At 40.4% G+C, this 22,009-nt stretch overlaps 1 protein-coding gene across 6 annotated transcripts in view; it reads right to left on the minus strand.

Annotated features, from left to right (window-relative positions):
* Positions 1–22,009, minus strand: part of eya4 (EYA transcriptional coactivator and phosphatase 4) — a 132,683-nt gene that overhangs the window by 30,115 nt on the left and 80,559 nt on the right. For 5 of the 6 annotated variants that reach the window (XM_061900654.1, XM_061900658.1, XM_061900653.1 and 2 more), the window contains 4 exons: positions 15,721–15,770; positions 7,521–7,642; positions 464–547; positions 4–81 (listed from right to left, as the gene is read on the minus strand). In XM_061900654.1, coding sequence (XP_061756638.1) covers positions 4–81; positions 464–547; positions 7,521–7,642; positions 15,721–15,770 — 334 coding nt within the window. The remainder of the gene's footprint in view (positions 1–3; positions 82–463; positions 548–7,520; positions 7,643–15,720; positions 15,771–22,009) is intronic. The other variant, XM_061900655.1, reaches the window with a different exon arrangement.

Genomic DNA, 22,009 nt, shown 5'->3' on the forward strand with positions numbered 1-22,009 from the left:
TACCTGAGCTGCCGTAGGAGTCTAGCGTTGCGTCGCCCGTGGTGGTGACTGTCTCACTGTTGTTCATTGGCTCTGTTTTCACTTAAAGACAAAAGAAAGACGTGTAGTGTTAGTCTAGTTTAGTGCAGGGGACACAACCCACACACCAAAAATTATTAGACCTTTTCCCACCAAGTTCAGTTTGGTATCAAATGTAATGGTTCCAGTGTCAAATGTTTGTTGGTACCAGACTAACTAACTTGGCACCTTTTTTCCTGTGGTACCAACAACCCCAGGGGCATTATAGCGCCGGAACTGACCTGGAGCACTTGGTGGAAACAGGACTTTTACATGCACACACTGCCACAAGATGACTGAAAATAATTCACAGCAAACGAAAATGATAATATAAAAGCAATCCAAGTCAATTAGGCACAAGTGGTATTAATGGCTGCTGTCAAGTCACACACATGCACCTCTGTACCATAGTCCTTGGAGGCAGGTGCTGGGGGCGGGCTGCTGCAGCCAAGCAGCCAATCAGCCGTGTTTAGAACGGTCATGTTTTCACCTACAGGTGGTGCAAGGTGGGAAGGATGGGAGGACATGATGAGGGCGCCGATTGATGACGTTTTGTGTTATGTTTTTCAAAATGCTTTCCAACACAAATACATATTCAGATCAGAATACTTTTATACAACACACACCGACATACACCCGGGCACTTCACTAAAGACGATAAATCATTATATAAACCTGGAGAGTCCAAGATATTGTATCATTTACCTGATTTGCTTATTTAGTTATACCAACTTTTCCCCTCACCAGGTATATATGCAAACCTTTGCAATATCGCACAGCTGACAATTGGCCTATTTGCATTTCCAAAAATAAATGTTATTTCATTTTTTGAAACTTTTTAAAAACTCGGACATGTTATTTACTTAATTTCCTCAACTAACATCATCTACAACATCACTTGTGAATTTGGACTCATTTAATTAATCACACATGAAGTTAGAAAAGGATACATAATATTTCAGCATATTTATGTGAGCCCAGACAATGTTTCCCCATTATCAACAACATTTTAGATAATTTAGGCATGAACGTAACCATTTACATTTTGTATACTCTCACTAATAATCCGCGTCAGTACGTAGTGTCCAAACGCCAGTCTTGCCTCTATATTTACATGGCACATTGCTCCGCCCACTCTAAAGTCATGCATGCGCTCCTGCAGGGGATACAAAAAATTGCTACTGCGACTTCTGGCGGGCACACTTAGAACAGCAGTTTTCTTTCATTGAAACTCATCTCACGGGCCGGATAAAACCTGGCTGAACATTTAACACCCATGGTCTACAGGGTTTCTGCTCAAAAGGATATTTCATCCATTCCTACAAGCAACGTTTGTAAGTTTTACAATACCACTAAAACACTAAACCGTCACATGTGCAGGAGTGTTTTTATTAGGAATGTCCGATAATATCGGACTGCCGATATCGGCCGATAAATGCTTTAAAATGTAATATCGGAAATGATCTGTTTCAAAAAGTAAATTTAATGACTTTTTAAAAAGCCGCTGTGTACGCGGACGTACGTAGAGGTGTGGAGCGCCAATAAACCTTAAAGGCACTGACTCTGCGTGCCGGCCCAGTCACATAATATCTACGGCTTTTCACACACACAAGTGAATGCAAGTCATACTCGGTCAACAGCCATAGAGGTCACACTGAGGGTGACCGTATTAATAACTTCAACACTGTTAAAAATATGCGCCACACTGTGAACCCACACCAAACAAGAATGAAAAACAAATTTCGGGAGAACATCCGCAGCGTAACACAACATAAACACAACAGAACAAATACCCAAAAACCCTTGCAGCACCAACTCTTCCGGGACGCTACAATATACACCCCTGCCCTCCCAACCCCGCCCACTTCAACATCCTTATAGAATCTCTCAGGGAGAGCATGTCCCAAATTCCAAGCTGCTGTTTTGAGGCATGTTAAAAAAAAAAGCACTCTGTGACTTCAATAATAAATGTAGCAGTACCATGTTGGCATTTTTTTCCATAACTTGAGTTGATTTATTTTGGAAAACCTTGTTACATTGTTGCCCTGCGATGAGGTAGCGACTTGTCCAGGGTGTAACCCGCCTTCCGCCCGATTGTAGCTGAGATAGGTACCAGCGCCCCCCGCGCCTCAAAGGGAATAAGCGGTAGAACATGGATGGATGGATGGATGTTGTATTGTTTAATGCATGCAGCGGGGCATCACAACAAAATTAGGCATAATAAGGTGTTTAAAAATAATAGTTAAATATAAAAATTAATTCCACGACTGTATATATCGGTATCGGTTGATATCAGTATCGGTAATTAATAGTTGGACAATATCAGAATATCGTTAAAAAAAACATTATCGGACATCTCTAGTTTTTATACATTTTTGTACGTGCTATCATAATGTAATCAAGCTAGAAAATTAGCGTTGGAAGCATTAACAAAAATTGCTAACATGTTTACAAGTGTCTGATAGTATTATTAACTTACGATGGCATTCTTTTTATATGGTTTCAGTTTCGTGAATTTACCAAAACGTCACCGTGGAATTATTGAGTCTGTTTAACTGATTGGAGAGCGAGCTTCCGCAGCTTGTGGGGCCAAAACGATGACATCTGTTTTGCCTGATCAAGCCGTTTTACTGCCGTATGACAGGCACCATTTGGAACCAATTAAGGTATGTAAACAAACATATACAAATTATTTCGTACTGGTGTATATCTGCAGCTTACGGTCCGGTGTGGCTAATATTTGGATAAACATTTTTATTTCTTCTAAAAGTTGGTGGGTGTGGCTTAAAACCGGTGCGCTCTATAGCCCAGAAATTACGATATTACATTTTTGAATATATCTTTGCATGTTGTCCCTGTGACTTCATGAGTTCCCTCCGCTAACTAAGGCTTCCTCCCACTTCCAAAGACATGCACCTGGGAATAGGTTGATTGGCAACACTAAATTGGCCCTACTGTGTGAATGTGAGTGTGAATGTTGTCTATCTGTGTTGGCCCTGTGATGAGGTGGCGACTTTTCCAGGGTATACCCTGCCTTCTGCCCGAAACGCAGCTGAAATAGGCTCCAGCATCCCCCGGACCCAGAAAGGGACAAGCAGTAGAAAATGGATGGATGGATGTTTTTTTCATCAAGCAAAGAAAAACAACAAATCATGTATGTGAATTTGTATAGAAAGCCATATCAATGTTTTTAAAATGACATACGATGATATGATTTGGCAAATTTTTTGACAGTGGAAAAATCAAAATTCATCTATTGACCTATTTGCCGAAAAAAGCTAACTATGCAATTGTGAATTGTTAAATTTTAGACAATGCTGCATCACATTAGAGAACTGCACTCAAATCGTTGCACAAGCTCTGGTGGAGGCAAACGCGTCGCCATGGAGACCTTCTCGATGTCAGCCGAGGGGAATGTAAGAGATGTCGTTTATTTTGGCCGCCGGCATGCAGTCCCGCCTCGCCTCAGTCTGCTGCGCTTGCTGACCGTGATCTCAACGCACACGACTAAAATGATCTGACTGCGCCACACAGCAAAAGGTCAAAGGTTAGGAATGGAAGATCGCGAGTGGAGTTTAAAGTAGCCTCAAAGAAGACAAAACGAAGAATAGTTTCCATTCGGATTTTGGACCATTCCGAACGACGCACAGCCTTTGCCAAGAGTGTGGACTGTGCGTATTTACACTTTACGACTCATGCCAGCGTTGGCACGTCCAGAAAAAGAAAAAATGTTCTCTGATGACTTTGCAATGGATTTCATAAACGTCTATTGTATCAATCACAGGATTTAGCACAGAGTATGAAAGGAGTAAAATAAAAGCTCTAAAACAGCTGTGACACCAGCAGATGGTCTATTGTGCAATTTATATTTAATACAGAGACATCCACTTTAGGACAGCTTTGAACAGATGTGTCCAAATTTCACTAAGGAGTCAAAATACTGACATTTTAATATAATATCGTAAACAAGGTAAAAGCCATTCCAGCTTAGAAATATGGGGCGGCATGGCGCAGTGGGTAGAGCGGCCGTGCCAGAAACCTGAGGGTTGCAGGTTCGCTCCCCACCTCTGACATCCAAATCGCTGCCGTTGTGTCTTTGGGCAGGACACTTCACCCTTACCCCCGGTGCCGCTCACACTGGTGAATGCATGATGAATGAATGATAGGTGGTGGTCGGAGGGGCCGTAGGCGCAAACTGGCAGCCACTCTTCCGTCAGTCTACCCCAGGGCAGCTGGGGCTACAAATGTAGCTTACCACCACCAGGTGTGAATGAATGATGGGTTCCCACTTCTCTGTCCAATAATAGAAAAGCGCAATATAAAATCTAATCCATTATTATTATTATTATTATTATTACTCGAGAAAAATCCTGAATGTTATTAGTTATTCAACTTATTTGTGTTAGCAGTTGTACTTTTTGGCATTTTTTCTGTTATTTTTTTGGTTTCCTTGTTTAATTGGACTTAAAAGATATGTTACAGGCCAATATAAACATAGCTGTGGGCTTCAAATGGTCCCAGGCTACACTTTGGACCCACGTCGCTTTTGAGGGTGTGAATGATAAATAAATACATAAAATATGTGGAATACAGATTGTAATATTAATGTAATGAGAAAAAGCTGAAATTTTGATACAAATAATTTATAATTTATAATTTGATTATGATTGAAGGGCTTAGATTTTATTTATGCATCTTTATTTATAACATTGTATATTATAGGGGTGTGGGAAAAAATCGATTCGAATACGAATCGAATCGAATACGTTGTGCGATTCAGTATCGATTCTAATTTTTATTTTTAAATCGATTATTTTTTTCTTCTTTTTTTTTTAAATCAATCCAACAAACCACTACACAGCAATACCATAACAATGCAATCCAATTCCAAAACCAAACCTGACCCAGCAACACTCAGAACTGCAATAAACAGAGCAATTGAGAAGACACAAACACGACACAGAACAAACCAAAAGTAGTGAAACAAAACTGAATATTATCAACAACAGTATCAATATTAAGTTATAATTTCAGCATAGCAGTGATTAAAAATCCCTCATTGACATTATCATTAGACATTTATAAAAATTAAAAAAAAAGAACAATAGTGTCACAGTGGCTTACACTTGCATCGCATCTCATAAGCTTGACAACACACTGTGTCCAATGTTTTCACAAAGATACAATAAGTCATATTTTTGGTTCGTTTAATAGTTAAAACAAATTTACATTATTGCAATCAGTTCATAAAACATTGTCCTTTACAAATATAAAAGCTTTTTTTTTTTTTTAAATGTACTACTCTGCTAGCATGTCAGCAGACTGGGGTAGATCCTGCTGAAATCCTATGTATTGAATGAATACAGAATTGTTTTGAATCGGAAAAATATCGTTTTTGAATCGAGAATCGAATTGAATCGAATCGGAAAAAAATCAATATATTATCGAATCGTGACCCCAAGTATCGATATTGAATCGAATCACAGGACACCCAAAGATTCGCAGCCCTAGTATATTATTACTATTAAACATTTATTATTATACAGAGAAACCCTAAATTAACGAACTTGTCATTGTACTAACTTTTCGGTTTCACACCACATGCTGTATAAAAATATTCTTTGGTGTACCAACTTTCTCTGTGTTACTGAGGTAACTTTGTACCATTGTATGAGCTCATTCAGTCAGTAGACCAGTACTGCCATTAACCACTGTGCTAATTGCTACATTGTGGGCTTTTTGAGTGTTTTTTTTTTTCAACCTTTTTACAGCTTTTATCCGGTTTTGCTAGTTAAATATGATTCCAAAGAAAGTAATGGAAAAGCCATGTGTGCTTTGAAACATTCAAAAAATATCTACAGCGTTGTCGACACTGCCTCCCCCTCCCATCCTAGCAGCCACATGACTTTCATACAACATTGATTATACATAAATGTCATTTAAAACTAGTGTTGTCTCGATACCAATATTTTGGTACCAGTGCCAAAATTATTTAGCTACTTTTCGGTACTTTGATACTTTTCTAAATAAAGGGGACCACAAAAAATTGCATTTTTTTTTAAATCTTACAGTATATTAAACATATGTTTCTTATTGAAAGTTTGTCCTTAAATAAAATAGTGAACATACAAGACAACTTGTCTTTTAGCAGTAAGTAAGCAAACAAAGGCTCCTAAAATCAGCTGCTGACATATGCAGTATCATATTGTGTCATTTATCATTCTAATATTTTGTCAAAATGATTAAGGACAAGTGGTAGACAATGGATTATTAATCTACTTGCTCATTTACTGTTAATATCTGCTTACTTTATCTTTTAACATGTTCTATCTACACTTCTGTTAAAATGTAACAATCACTTATTCTTCTGTTGTTTGATACTTTACATTAGGTTTGGATGATAGCACAAATTTGTATAACGAATAGTACCGAATAAGATTCATTTGTATCGTGGTACAACCCTATTTAAAACTGACTTTGAAACATTCATCTATCCATCTTCTTCCGCTTATCCGAGGTCGGGTCGCGGGGGCAGCAGCCTAAGCAGGGAAGCCCAGACTTCCTTCTTCCTAGCCACTTTGTCCATCTCCCTAGGGATCCCAAACCGTTCCCAGGTTAGCCGGGAGACATATTCTTCCCAACGTGTCCTGGGTCTTCCCCGTGGCCTCCTACCGGTCGGATGTGCCTGAAACACCTCCCGAGGGAGGCGTTCGGGTGGCTTCCTGACCAGATGCCCGAACCACCTCATCTGGCTCCTCTCGATGTGGAGGAGTGGCGGCTTTACTTTGAGCTCCCCCCGGTTGTCAGAGCTTCTCACCCTATCTCTAAGGGAGAGCCTCACCACCCGTCGGAAGAAAGTTATTTCAACCGCTTGTACCCGTGATTTTGTCCTTTCGGTCATAACCCAAAGCTCATGACCATAGGTGAGAATGGGAACGGGGATCGACCGGTAAATTGAGAGCTTTGCCTTCCGGCTCAGCTCCTTCTTCACCACAACGGATCGATACAAAGTCCGCATTACTGAAGACGCCGCTCTGATCTGCCTGTCGATCTCACGATCCACTCTTCCCTCACTCGTGAACAAGACTTCGAGGTACTTGAACTCCTCCACTTGGGGCAGAGTCTCCTCCCCTACCCGGGGATAGCACTCCACCCTTTTCCGGGCGAGAACCATGGATTGGAGGTCTTTGAAACAACGTTGCAAAATTGTTATATTTGTAAATTGAGACAGCAATGAAGTCCACTGCTGGATCCACGTTGTTGGATGGGAAATAATTCCACATTTCAATGGTCAAAAAAATGTTACAAGCTGACATTGAATAAACGGCAAAAAGCATGTTGTTACAACGTTGTATTTGAGTTGTCGAATATTGGTTGGGAAATGGCCAAAATTCAATGGTCAAATCAAAGTTAGAACCTGACATTGACGAAACCTCGTCAAAAAGCATGTTGTCCAACGCTACCTCCTGTTCCATTGGTGGTGACGGAAGGGCTTCCCAGGTTATTCTTGTCCAGCTTGGAGCCCGATGAATCCCCGCCTCCCACACGGTTATGAGGACTGGCTAGGTCCTGCATTTCCATTGACCTGTGGAGTCAGAGGTCAGGGGTCAGAATGTACAGGATACGGAACAATTGCCACGTAACATGCACTTTGTTCCATGTGCAAGTACTTTAGTGTATTTGGACACTGTGTGTGCTGGGATAGTCACAGAGGACTGCAGACTGAAAAAAATCAAAAGGATGCGCAGACCATGGTCACATTCAAAAGCAGTACAATATCTAAATTTTTGTCAGAGCAAAAAACTGCCTGAATGTCAGCTTTGTATTATTAGCAGCAACATTTCTCCAAGGTTTCTCATAGTCATTGTCACCGACGTCCCACTGGGGTGAGTTTTTCCTTGCCCTTATGTGGGCTCTGTACTGCGGATGTCGTTGTGGCTTGTGCAGCCCTTTGAGACAATTGTGATTTAGGGCTATATAAATAAACATTGATTGATTGATTGATTGACATTTCAACTTGTTCTCGTTACAATACATATGAATGCTCTTTTAGTCCACTTTGATTGATTGAAACTCTTATTAGTAGATTGCACAGTTCAGTACATATTCCTTACAACTGACCACTAAATGGTAACACCCGAATAAGTTTTTCAACTTGTTTGAGTCGGGGTCCACGTTAATCAATTCATGGTAAATCAATTCACTTTTGATGGTAATTTTCTTTTTAGTAATCATATTTTAAGAAAAAAGAGATGCAGTCCACTTTGCACACCCCTGGTGTAAATAAATATGTCAAATAAGAAAAAAACAGACCAAAACCACAACCGTGTGCCATAGTGGAAGCGTGTGTGTGTGTGTGAGAGAGTGTCTTGACAGCCCACATTTAACTGTGGGTACATTTCTCATTATGGGATATTTTGGCGTCGCACACGACAAAAAATGTGCTTTTTTAGCCCTCTATGGAGGGATTTTATATTTATAGCAAGTCACGATGCCCGCAGGCTTGTCACACTTCCCCTGATTTGTGGGCACATCAAAGCCAGAGATGGCAGTGATGGAGGGAGAAGTCAAACAAACATGCGCTGTGCGGCAACTACACGCATGGCTGACAAGCCGCAGTCGTACCGACAGCTTTAAACATGACGAGGGACGGCTCAGTTAAACATTCCCACTCTGCTTCTTTCTTCTACGTTTTAGATGGTAATCAACTGGTGCTCTCTAACAGAAAAACTTCCTTAGAGGTTTTTCCTTGCCTCTATTGCCAAAGTGTTTTACACTCACTTTTCTTTTTTTCTAACAGTAGAGAATGGTTCTTATCAATACAAACACGCCTCCTTTATATCTTTTTTCAGAGGTGATTACAGCAGTGGGTGTTTCATAAACTCTTCTTCACTGGTTTGTACATGAAGAGCCTTTTATTGCGATCCACTCTGGCTCAGAAGTACACATGCATTAACATTGATGTGCTCCTTGACATGACTGATTTATTAGGGTTAGTGTCAAAAAAAAAAAGATTGTACCCAAATGTCACACAGTGAAGGGAGTGTACTTCAAGTATATAACATAGGACTTTGGAGTGGGGACTGAACTTGATATCAAAAGACCTGATTCAAAGTCCCGTATTTTTCGGATTATAAATCGCTCCGGAGTATACGTCGCACCGGCCGAAAATGCATAATAAAAAAGGAAAAAAACATATATACGTCGCACTGGAGTATAAGTCGCATTTTTGAGGGAAATTTATTTGATAAAATCCAACACCAAGAATAGACATTTGAAAGGCAATTTAAAATAAATAAAGAATAGTGAACAACAGGCTGAATAAGTGTACGTTATATGACGCATAAATGACCAACTGAGAAGGTGCCTGGTATGTTAACGTAATATATTATGGTAAGAGTCATTCAAATAACTATAACATATAGAACATGCTATACGTTTACCAAACAATCTGTCACTCCTAATCGATAAATCCCATGAAATCTTCTTCCTTGATGTCGCTTCTAAACAACTCTGCCAACTCTAAAGGTATGCGCCGCTTCCTCTTGTCGTTTTCTGCTGCATATTTCACTACATCCAGCTTATTATTTGCAGTACATGATTTCCTTTTCGTTGCCATATTTGTTCAGCCCTTCTCAGTTTTTATAAATTACCGCCAACGATGAAATGATCCAATTTAAAAGCTACGGCAGCAGCATATAGCATATAGCACTTAGCATTCCATGTCCCACAATGCATTTCTGCCATGACCCTCCCCCGACAAATTCTTATTGGTTGACGTGTGTGTGACGATTGCTGATATTTTCTTCGTCTCTTCAGCGAATGAGATAAATAATATTATTTGATATTTTACGGTAATGTGTTAATAATTTCACACATTAGTCGCACCCCCGGCCAAACTATGAAAAAAACTGCGACTTATAGTCTGAAAAACACAGTAGCTGTAAGGAACTGTAAAGGCACTCTCCAAAGAGATACAAAAACCAAACTTTTTTTTTATTTTTTAAATGTAGCCTATCATTTACTATCCTTATGTGACAAGCACACACTTGTTTTTATTTTTAATGCATTCTATCTCGTAAAAAAACGCTATAAAGAGTCAGCTAACAATACAGGTAATGGGATTTGCTCTATTGTGCCTATAAATTGCTTTAAAAACATGTAAATCAACATGTTATATGTACACACTGTAAGTATACCGTATTTCCTTGAATTGCCGCCGGGGCGCTAATTAATTTAAAACCTCTTCTTACGCCTGCGCTTACCAAAGGCATGTGGTAAAAATAAGCATGCACAAATTATTTTAGAACCTCTTCTCACTCCGGCACTTACCAAAGGCATGCAGTAAACATTTGAGTGTGATGTAAGCTTGGACCTTAAATCCTACTGAATAGCTCTTAATCTTCTTCCCTTTATGCAATTTCTAATTACCGGTATTGAAATCAGCCTCCTCCATTTTGAAAATGATGACGGGGGAAGTGTCACTCGTGACCAATGTTCCCTCTAATTTTTCATGTGTGTGAGCAAACGCAAAAACTCCTTGAGCATTCAGTGGAGCACATGTGAGCAACATGAGACGTGCACATTGAGGCCACACCTGTAGCACACCTGTCCCAAACCTGACTAAATCCATCCATCCATCCATTTTCTACCGCTTATTCCCTATTGGGGTCGCGGGGGGTGCTGGCGCCTATCTCAACGAGTTAAATTTCTTATTATTCTAATCAAATGACAGCAGTCACTTCCATGTGATCATTTTCTAATGTAAGTGTTTTGGCCCACTTACAATGACAAGAACAACAAATATTGTTTTTCAATGAGCTGTGCACTATATTGTATGTCTGGTTGGGGACCTGCTTTGGAAATAATGTGTACCCCTTTCAGATATTGCATTTAGTTCCCATTAAAACATTCACATGTTGCACAATGAGATGTAAGCACTGGATCATGTGAACATTGCTGTAACTTTCCGTTTGTAATATATATATATATATATATATTGTATTAGTATTTCTTTAATATAATAACGGCATTTCACGATTAATATTTATAAATTAAGATTCTTAATAAATGACAGTAGAATGAGCACACATTTAATTGGTAAATCATAGTGTAACAACCTGGAATTACACATAATGTGCGGTGTCGGAAATGTCCGACTTTTTGTGTGGCTGTAAACGCATCACTGGCTCAGTGCCATATGTTCATGTGTTGGCACAAGTGAGAAAGAGCGATCGCAGCTGCTGTTGATATGACGGATGGAAAAGTTGGTTTCGGTCTGCTTTGTACGGCAGAAAATGACCAGCTGCGCTAGATAGAAATTGTTTAGCAATGTTTTTGGTCATGTGTTTATAAAGAGTTTTGCTCAATAAAGGGATTGGTTTGAATTCTTGTCCTCCTCAATGCGTCCCGACAGACGTTACAATAATTGAACAGTGATAACGAAAACTGTAGTCTCTGTTGTGGCCTCTTGTCGTCAATTACTTCGAAAATTGCTTTTTTTTTTTTATTGGATTTTGTGCGCGGCATAGATTTGCCGTGGGCAGAGGACTCGTGAGCAGTGCACAATTGCACAGGCGCGCACCTTAGAGGGAACGTTGCTCGTGACGTCACGAGTTTGACCAGGCGGTAATACTAAGCATGCGCTCATTATTTTGCGAAGCGAGTTCGACCCGGCAGTAATTCAAGGCAGGCGCATATTACATATCCTGCGGCAATTCAAGGAAATACGGTATGTGTAATGTAGTAACAGGCACTTTCTTAACAACATGTAATATTTATGTGTTTTAATCATTTTAACCATACAAAATCGTACTGATTTCACAGATGCATTACAACGTTTGCCATTTCCTGCAACAATAGAAACTACTACTAATCATTGCAGACTTCAGGAGAGACAACAATCACTACTTTGGGACAAATGATGATCCAGAAGAGGGGCAAAGAACCTATGATTGATGACGTCATTGTCACTGAAGCCCCACTGGGGTGAGTTTTTGCTTGCCCTTATGTGGGCTCTGCACCGCATTGTGGCTTGTGCAGCCCTTTGAGACACTTGTGATTTAGGGCTATATAAATAAACATTGATTGATTAATTGATTGATATGATGTGGCTCTTTTGATGACTGCATCTGGCTCTCCGCTGGTAATCAGTGTCAAAAATAACGTTCAAAATATAAAACATTCTCATGCATTTTAATCCATCCATCCGTTTTCTACCGCACCAGTTCAAGAAGTCGCATTAATGGTAAGAATTATTTTATTCATTATTGGTTAGCTTCAGAATAAAAATGGTATCAAAAATAATAAGAGACTTATTATACTCTAAAAATGTTGGTCTTACTTAAAAAAGCATGCATTTATATGTATTCAGTGTTAAAAAAAATATACAAACCCAGTTTCCATATCAGTTGGGAAATTGTATTAGATGTAAATATAAACGGAATACAATGATTTGCAAATCATTTTCAACCCATATTCAGTTGAATATGCTACAAAGACAACATATTTGATGTTCAAACTGATAAACTTTTTTTTTTTTTGCAAATAATCATTAACTTTAGAATTTGATGCCAGCAACACATGACAAAGAAGTTTGGAAAGTGGAAATAAATACTGTTTAAGTTGAGGAATGCTCATCAAACACTTATATGGAACATCCCACAGGTGTGCAGGCTAACTGGGAACAGTTGGGTGCCATGATTGGGTATAAAAGCAGCTTCCATGAAATTCACAAACAAGGATGGGACGAGGTTCACCACTTTGTAAGCAAATTGTCGAACAGTTTTAGAACAACATTAATCAACATTAATTAACCACATGGGCTCAGGAACACTTCATAAAACCACTGTCAGTAACTACAGTTGGTCGCTACATCTGTAAGTGCAAGTTAAAACTCTACTATACAAAGCCAAACCCATTTATCAACAACACCCTGAAACACCGCCGGCTTCGCTGGGCCCGAGCTCATCTACAAAGGACTGATGCAAAGTGGAAGTGTTCTACGGTCTGACGAGTCCACATTTCAAATTATATTTGGAAACAGAGGACGTGGTGTCCTCCAGGACAAAGAAGAAAATAACTATTCGGATTGTTATAGGCGCAAAGTTCTAAAACCAGCATCTGTGATGGTATGGGGGTGCATTAGTGCCAGAGGCAAGGGTAACTTACACACATGTGAAGGCACCATTAATGCTGAAAGGTCCATACAGGTTTTGGAACAACATATGTTGTCATCCAAGCAACGTTATCATAGACGCCCCTGCTTGTTTCAGCAAGACAATGCCAAGCCACGTGTTACAACAGCGTGGCTTCGTATTAAAAGAGTGCGGGTTCTTTCCTGGCCCGCCTGCAGTCCAGACCTGTCTGCCATCGAAAATGTGTGGCGCATTATGAAGCGTAAAATACAACAGCGGAGACCCCGGACTGTTGAACGACTGAAGCTTTACATAAAACAAGAATGGGAAAGAATTCCACATTCAAAGCATCAACAATTAGTTTCCTCAGTTCCCAAACGTTTATTGAGTGTTGTTAAAAGAAAAGGTGATGTAACACAGTGGTGAACATGCCCTTTCCCAACTACTTTGGCACGTGTTGCAGCCATGAAATTTTAAGTTAATTATTATTTGCAAAAAAGAAAAAAAAGTTTATGAGTTTGAACATCAAATATGTTGTCTTTGTAGTGCATTCAATTGAATATGGGTTGAAAAGGATTTGCAAATCATTGTATTCCGTTTATATTTATATCTAACACAATTTCCCAACTCATATGGAAACAGGGTTTGTATATGGCTCTCATGGAAATACATTTTCAAATAATTGGCTTTCATGGCTCTCTTAGCCAAAAAGGTTGCCGACCCCTGATCAAGAACTTTGTGTTTTTGAGTCTGAATATACAGAGGACAAACTACAAGTTTTAGAAGCTGAGTGAAAATCAGATCCATCAATTAGCACTAATGCTAAATGCTGAACAAGAAATGCAAACTATGAACATAATAAAACAATCACTTACTGTGCAATGACTGCTATCACTGGGATGCCGACTAATGGGATGTTGGTTTTTTACCGTTTAGATTAGGAATTAATCTTAATCCTCACTCAGGTAAAAAATTTTTTTTAAACAAGAGTTAAACAACCCTCTTTTTGTGTTTTTCTCGCCATATCCGAGTTTAAGTTGAATGTCAGACTTCTATGTTTATGGCGGCAACCTGCTACTATACAAATCAGAGGCAGAATATATAATCTACAATTAACTTTCACCAACTCAGAGGTGATGCAGTAGCTCACCGGCTCAGCATTTCATTAGCTACATAAGATAGTTACTGGTACCTCTCTAATCATGGCACTGGTAAAGTTGTTTCTCTAAGTTAGCATTAATAATAACAATATCACTAATACTTGATTAATTTTCAGGTCACCACATGTAAATGGAGTTTTGTTGGTGACTTTAGAATGTTTTTTTCGAGGGCCTTTTGGGTGCAATCGGTTTCTACCATTAGCTGCATTGTTAGCCACCTGGTACTTGTCGTATATTACTAATTAGAATGCATAAAAAAGAAAGACTTGTTCTTGTCGTACAAAAGTATTGTGACTGATAGGTAAAATTCCTCTGTAGCAAATACAAAATTTTACCAGTGGCATAAATGGTCAGAAGCTGAATAAGATAAGCTAACAGATGCAATATAACATCCTAACATACGTTATGTCCAAACACCCACTTTAATCATTAGGGGGGTTTTCAAAGTAACTTTACACAATTGTGCAACATTAGCACCAAAACTAGTGTTAACATGTCATCTTAGGAAGCCACACACACACACACACACACACGCACACACACGCACGCACGCACGCACGCTTTACAAACGTTGCACAATTCTGCAACGCTAGCATCCAAAGCTAGTGCTAACATGTCAAGAAAAGTGTCCTGGCTGGTCCACCAAAAATGCAGACCACTAAATTCTGGATCACCGTGGCAACAGCTACAAACTGAAAAAAAATGTTCATTGTTAAGATCAAATTATTACATATTATTGCTTTGATAATTTGTGTTTTTTTTTTCTGTAATTTTAGGAACTCACACACACACACACACACACACACACACACACACACACACACACACACACACACACACACACACACACACACACACACACACACACACACACACACATTACACAATTCTGCATCACCAAAAATGATTCCCGAGCGCGGACAACGCTGCTGCCCACTGCTCCCCTCACCCCCTAGGGGGTGATCAAGGGTGATGGGTCAAATGCAGAGAATAATTTCGCCACACCTAGTGTGTGACAATCAAAAAGAAAAAAAAAAAGATTACCACCAAAGCTATTGCTCACATCATGAAAAGTGTCCTGGCTGGTCCACCAAAAATGCAGACCACTAAATCCTGGATCACCATGGTAACAGCTACAAACTGAACAAAATGTGTTCATTGTTAAGCTCAAATTATTACATATTACTGCTTTGATAATTTGTTTTTTTTTTTCTGGCATCTTGGGAAGTCACACACACACACACACACACACACACACACACACACACACACACACACACACACACACACACACACACACACACACACACGCACACACGCACACACGCACACACACGCACACACACGCACACACACTTGTTGTTTACCTGCTGTCAGAAGGGTCTGGAACATGAGAGTCACTGTTTGATTTCTTCACCTGCACAAGAAGCAGAGCAGAAAAATGAGGTATTGAAAACAACCCAAATTCACCTTTAATTAAATAGTATTAGTGATACAATTTAAGTTAGACCACCATAAATGATTCCCGGGCGTAGCACCGCTGCTGCCCACTGCTCCCCTCACCTCCCAGGGGGGGATCAAGGGGATGTGTCAAATGCAGAGGTCAAATTTCACCACACCTAATGTGTGTGTGACAATCATTGGTACTTTACTTTTCCTACTAAAACGACAAAAATGTCACATTTTCTAACACAAATGTATTGAACACACGTTACGTAATGTGTGCAAACGACAGAGGCGCTAACTCTCACCTCCAAGTTTAAACTTTCTCTTGTTCACCTTTGACCCCAGGCCACACCCCCCCTGTTTACACCCCCCCCTTCCTCTTCCAACTTAAAAGGGTTGGAAGGTCACAGTGGGGTCGTGTTAGGTCAAGAAGAGGGTGAGCTCTTTCACCCTCTTAAGGGCAGCGACATCATAACGAGGTCGTGGTGGTGGAGGAAGGGGGCGGGGTCACAATTAAGACATTTGGTCTTGTCAAAAAATACATGCTGGAGCTTGTACTTCATACGTGTGTGTGTGTGTGTGTGTGTGTGTGTGTGTGCGCGCGCGCGTTCTTTACACAGTTTACCGTATTTCCTTGAATTGCCGCCGGGGCGCTAATTTATTTAAAACCTCTTCTCACTCCGGCGCCTACCAAAGGCATGCGGTAAATTTAGGCCTGCGCTTATAAATTTGAGTGTGATGTAAGGATACTATCATGAGAAGCACATTTAATTTAAAAAAAAACGTTAATGTATGGGAGCCTGTAAAAGACTATTTTACCTTGGGAGGATGCTCCAATTATTCACTATTTACCCAATAAATCTAGTCTAAGAGAGAGTGAGAGGAGACGGCTTATATAGATGAAAAATGTACTATATACACCACATAAACATACAATAACCAGACAATAATAAACACACATTAATTACACTCATACACTCGTCCCCACTCACACGCTACCTCCCCAACTCACGCTCTCCACTTCCCTTGCAGCAATGTAGCCACGATAGCACACAACTAAACTCTTTATAATGTTCCACACTCGCTCTCCAAATAGCAAACAGTCACAGGGGAGAGGGTCTCTTTAACAAACTTAACTAATACGTGACTAAACCTGCCATTCGTGAAGTCACTGTGCAGCAAACAAACACACGTGCGAGCTGCGGTTAGCACACCCGTCCCATCTACTGGCAACATGAGTGCCCAAACGTCCTAAACTTTAATGAGTGCAATTTATAAACTGTCACTTATAACACACTGAAATAGGAAGCTTACTGTGGTTATTTCTCTGAACTGCAACTGTGGTTCACTATCTCCCGTGTAGTATTACAGACGCCACGTTGCTTGTTAATGCCGGAGATCTTTTAACACTTTAACGTGCCAGCGGGAACGGAACTGCCCGTAACCATAGCAACCAGAAACCATAGCAACCGAAGCCATAGCAACGGTTAAACAACTTATAGAAACACATTTTACCTTTCCAAACGACACATATGAAATAGAAATAAATAATAATAATTAAACCCTTAACACAAACGATCTCCTGTTTGTAGAACTAAAGGAACAATTACATAAATATGCAAACCTTCAGAACAGTTAATATGTAGCATAAAAAATGCAGATGGCCTTAAAATGCCACAACACTCAGTCACCGTATGTATGTGCCCAAAATAAAGACTCGACATAAATATAAATTCAATCAGATCAGAAACATTGGAGGAAACGGGATTACAACCGATGCTAACCCCCCATAGAACATACATGGGTATGGCTAGTAGCTACTATTAGCAAACAAATTCTCTTACCAACTCGGCTTAATATCTTATCATCGCCACACTCTCTAATCGCAACTCGGCCCTGATGGTCGGCACCTATAAGTTTACAATTAGTTGTAAAATGCTGGACGTTTTTCTTTACGATATGCAGGCAAACGACAACTTTAAAACATACAGGCTTCAGATGTCCCCAGGCTTAGCCACCTCATCTGGCAACCATCTTGGAAGGCTGGATTATATAGAGCGCGATAGGCTGCAGCGGGTCACGAGAGCGCTTGTGTTAAACTCCCTAGATTAAACGTGGAAACGGCGTTGGTAATATGAGGGAATGCCATGAGAGGAAATATGGCTTATTTCCCACCCGTGTTACACACTCGTGACGTGACAAGTTTGACCCGGCAGTAAACCGAGGCATGCGCTAATTATTTTTTTAAACAAGTTTGACCCGGCAGTAATTCTAGGCATGTGCTAATTATTTTGCAAATCGAGTTTGACCCGGCGGTAAAACAAGTATATAATATATATATATATATACATACATATACATACATATACACACACACACACACACTGGCTGGTCCACGTAAAAAAAAAAATGCTACACTGTGTGTGCGTGTACAGGTTCTTGTTTTTGTAAATTTCTGTATGTTTGTCTTATCTTCTATCTTTGGGTGAACCACCCCTGGCCTCGCACTTTAATTGCGGACTCCATTTTCCCGAGTGGGGACATATTTGCTGGTCCACATAAAAAAAATGCTACATTTGTGTGTGTGTGTGCGTGTTATCATCTTTTGATATTTTGTGTGTGTTTACGTGTTTATCTATTTGCAGTCTTTGTGTGCACCACTCTTAGTATTCCACCTTGAATGTGAGTCCTATTATTTAGTGGGTAAATACTGTACCTGCTGGTCTGCATAAATAAATTATACACTGTGTGTGTGTGTATATGTCAGTTGTTCTTGCTGTGTGTAGCCCGGCTCTTGTTATCCCACCTTTATCGTAGGCCCCATTTTTCTTAGTGCAGTCATATTTGCTACAGAGTAAACTTGCTTGATTGTTCGGGAGTGTTTTTGTCTTTCTACCTCTGTGTGGCATCACTTTAGGCCAGTGGTCCGTTACCAGTCTCTGATGCATATGCTACTTTGGTGCAAAAAAATATCAAATAATTTATAAACTAGGGCAGCACAGTGGAAGAGGGGTTAGTGCATGTGCCTCACAATACGAAGGTCCTGAATAAATCCTGGGTTCAATCCCGGGCTCGAGATCTTTCTGTGTGGAGATTGCATGTTCCCCCCGTGACGGCGTGGGTTCCCTCCGGGTACTCCGGCTTCCTCCCACTTCCAAAGACATGCACCTGGGGATAGGTTGATTGGCAACATTAAATTTGCCCTAGTGTGTGAATGTGTATGAATATTGTCTGTGTTGGCCCTGCGATGAGGTGGCGTCTTGTCCGGGGTGTACCCAGCCTTCCGCCCGATTATGGCTGAGATAGGCACCAGCAACCCCGAAGGCAATAAGCGGTTGAAAATGGATGGATGGATTTATAAACTACCACATTTCCTCTAACTTAACTTTTGCCTGTCCCACAAGACACACCGGTAGGCTTGTTCATGGATCTATCCTATTTGGAAGTAGGGCAGCACAATTAAGCGAAATTTAATCGTGACCACGATTTTGGCCGCTACAGTTAAATGACGGTGATTATCGGCGAAGCACTTTCCCAACCACCAGGGGGCGACCAAAAGACAGTGGGTCTCCTGTATGTAAGAGGGTGACTGACACTTATTCAACTGTCCGTCTGTATTATTAAGTTGGTGCCACTCTTGACCGTGGAGTGACCCACATTGTAACCCTGGAAAACCACCGTTCTTTAGGCATCCTCCCGCAAACCCGGAAACGCTCCCGCTCGTATAAACAAACACACTGCTCGGCAAAGCTGTGTTGGTGTGCACATCCAAACAAATGATCCAGTTGCGGCAACAAGTTAAGCATTAAAACACTTTCCTTCTTTCCCCAACCGTCATCATTTATCCGCGATGTGAAACTAATAATCCAAATAGAGTTATGGTTGCTAACAGAGCGCGGCACCCGCCACCGGCGCAAAGCCCCGACATACAGCTACAAAAGTGAGGGTGGCCAAAGTACAGACTACCATAACATCAACCTTGCATCGCGTTTTCATTGGCAAATACATATGTCCTATATATACTGTAAGTGAAGTGTGTTCCTTGTATAGTATTTTATTTTTCCACTCTTTGCACTTCATGATCACACTCTGCAATGGCATATTTATTTTTTGTTAGCCCTTTTTATTTTATAACTGGTTATGTTTTTAAGTTTCATTTGTATACCCCGCATTTCGCCCGAATGCAGCCGAGATAGGCTCCAGCACCCCCCGCGAACCCCAAAAGGGACAAGCGGTAGGAAATGGATGGATTTTGAAATGAAAGCCCTGTTCTCACATATTGTTAGTTTCAAATAGAAAGGGCAATACAAATTGTTTTACATAAGTAAATAATCACTTAATATTTTGGCCATAATCGTGGAGCCCTAATAGGAAGTTGTCATTTGTTAGATCAATTTACATGTGGCAATGCACATTAATGAACATAGAAAATATCATTTCCATCTGCTGTTCCCGGCAGGTACCAACATCGTGGGGAGCATCTCATCCCAAAGAAACAAGCCCAGGGTTCCCACTAATCCAGCGTGATGGTGAGTTGTATTTTCATGCAGTTATTTGTGTAGTTGTTTTTAGCACGTGTTCAGTTCAGTTCAATTTTAGTTTATTTGGAAGATGCATACGATACAATGTAATGTAGAGATGTCCAATAATGGCTTTTTTGCCGATATCCCGATATCGTCCAACTCTTAATTACAGATTCCGATATCAACCGATACTGATATATACAGACGTGGAATTAACACATTATTATGCCTAATTTTGTTGTGATGCCCCGCTGGATGCATTAAACAATGTAACAAGGTTTTCCAAAATAAATCAACTCAAGTTAAGGAAAGAAATGCCAACATGGCACTGCCATATTTATTATTGAAGTCACAAAGTGCATTATTTTTTTCAAACATTTCTCAAAACAGCAGCTTGGAATTTGGGATATGCTCTCCCTGAGAGAGCATGAGGAGGTTGAGGTGGGCGGTGTTGAGGCGGAGGGTGTATATAGTAGTGTCCCAGAAGAGTTAGTGCTGCAAGGGGTACTGGGTATTTGTTCCGTTGTGTTTATGTTGTGTTACTGTGGGGATGTTCTCCCGAAATGTGTTAGTCATTTTTGTTTGGTGTGGGTTCACAGTGTGGCGCATATTTTAAACAGTGTTACCCTCAGTGTGTCCTGTATGGCTGTTGACCAAGTATGCGTTGCATTTACTTGTCTGGGAAAAGCCGTATATATTATGTGACTGGGCCAGCACGCGAAAGAAGTGCCTTTAAAGGCCTACTGAAACCCACTACTACCGACCACGCAGTCTGACAGTTTATATATATCAATGATGAAATATTAACACATGCCAATACGGCCTTTTTAGTTTACTAAATTGCCATTTTAAATTTCCCGCGTGTTTCTTGTTGAAAACGTCACGGAATGATGACGCGTACGCGTGACGTCACTGACTGTCAGGAAATATTAGCAGCTGCACCACTCGTGGCTAAAAGTCGTCTGCTTTAATCGCATAATTACACAGTATTTTGGACATCTGTGTTGCTGACTCTTTTGCAATTTGTTCATTTAATAATGGAGACTATAAAAACAATGCTGTTGGTGGAAAGCGGTGGATTGCAGCTGTCTTTAGCACCGAGACACAGCCGGTGTTTCTTTGTTTGTTGTGAAGCTTCAACACAGAGCGGTCAAGCGAACATGTTTTCTCTACGTCAACCAGCATGTTTTTGGATGGGGAAATTGTGATATAGATCTTACCGGAGAAATCATTGGATTATTCGTTGTCCTGCAGCAGCGGCAGCTGTGAGCTTGGCTCCTCGGCTTCTCTCTGAGACGCTTCGTGTTCCCCGCAGCCATCCGACCTCGAGGTATGTCTTTACAATATTTTACAATCTTTACAATCTCACTAAAACACTATTAAAACAATAAGCAGATAAGGGATCTTCCAGAATTATCCTAGTAAATGTGTCTAATTACATCTGAAACGCTCACACTGCCGTCGCCCGGAGCGGTCGCTTTTTTCTTTTTTCTATTCCTTCACTATCAATATCCTAATTCACGAATCTTTCATCCTCGCTCAAATTAATGGGGAAATTGTCGCTTTCTCGGTCCGAATTGCTCTTACTGCTGGTGGCTCCCGTTAAAAACATTGTGAATATGTGTGGAGCCCTGCAACTCGTGACGTCACGCGCACATACTTCCGGTAAAGGCAGGGCTTTTCTATT

The sequence above is a fragment of the Nerophis ophidion genome, linkage group LG05, assembly GCF_033978795.1.
Source record: "Nerophis ophidion isolate RoL-2023_Sa linkage group LG05, RoL_Noph_v1.0, whole genome shotgun sequence".
Taxonomy (NCBI): Eukaryota; Metazoa; Chordata; class Actinopteri; order Syngnathiformes; family Syngnathidae; genus Nerophis; species Nerophis ophidion.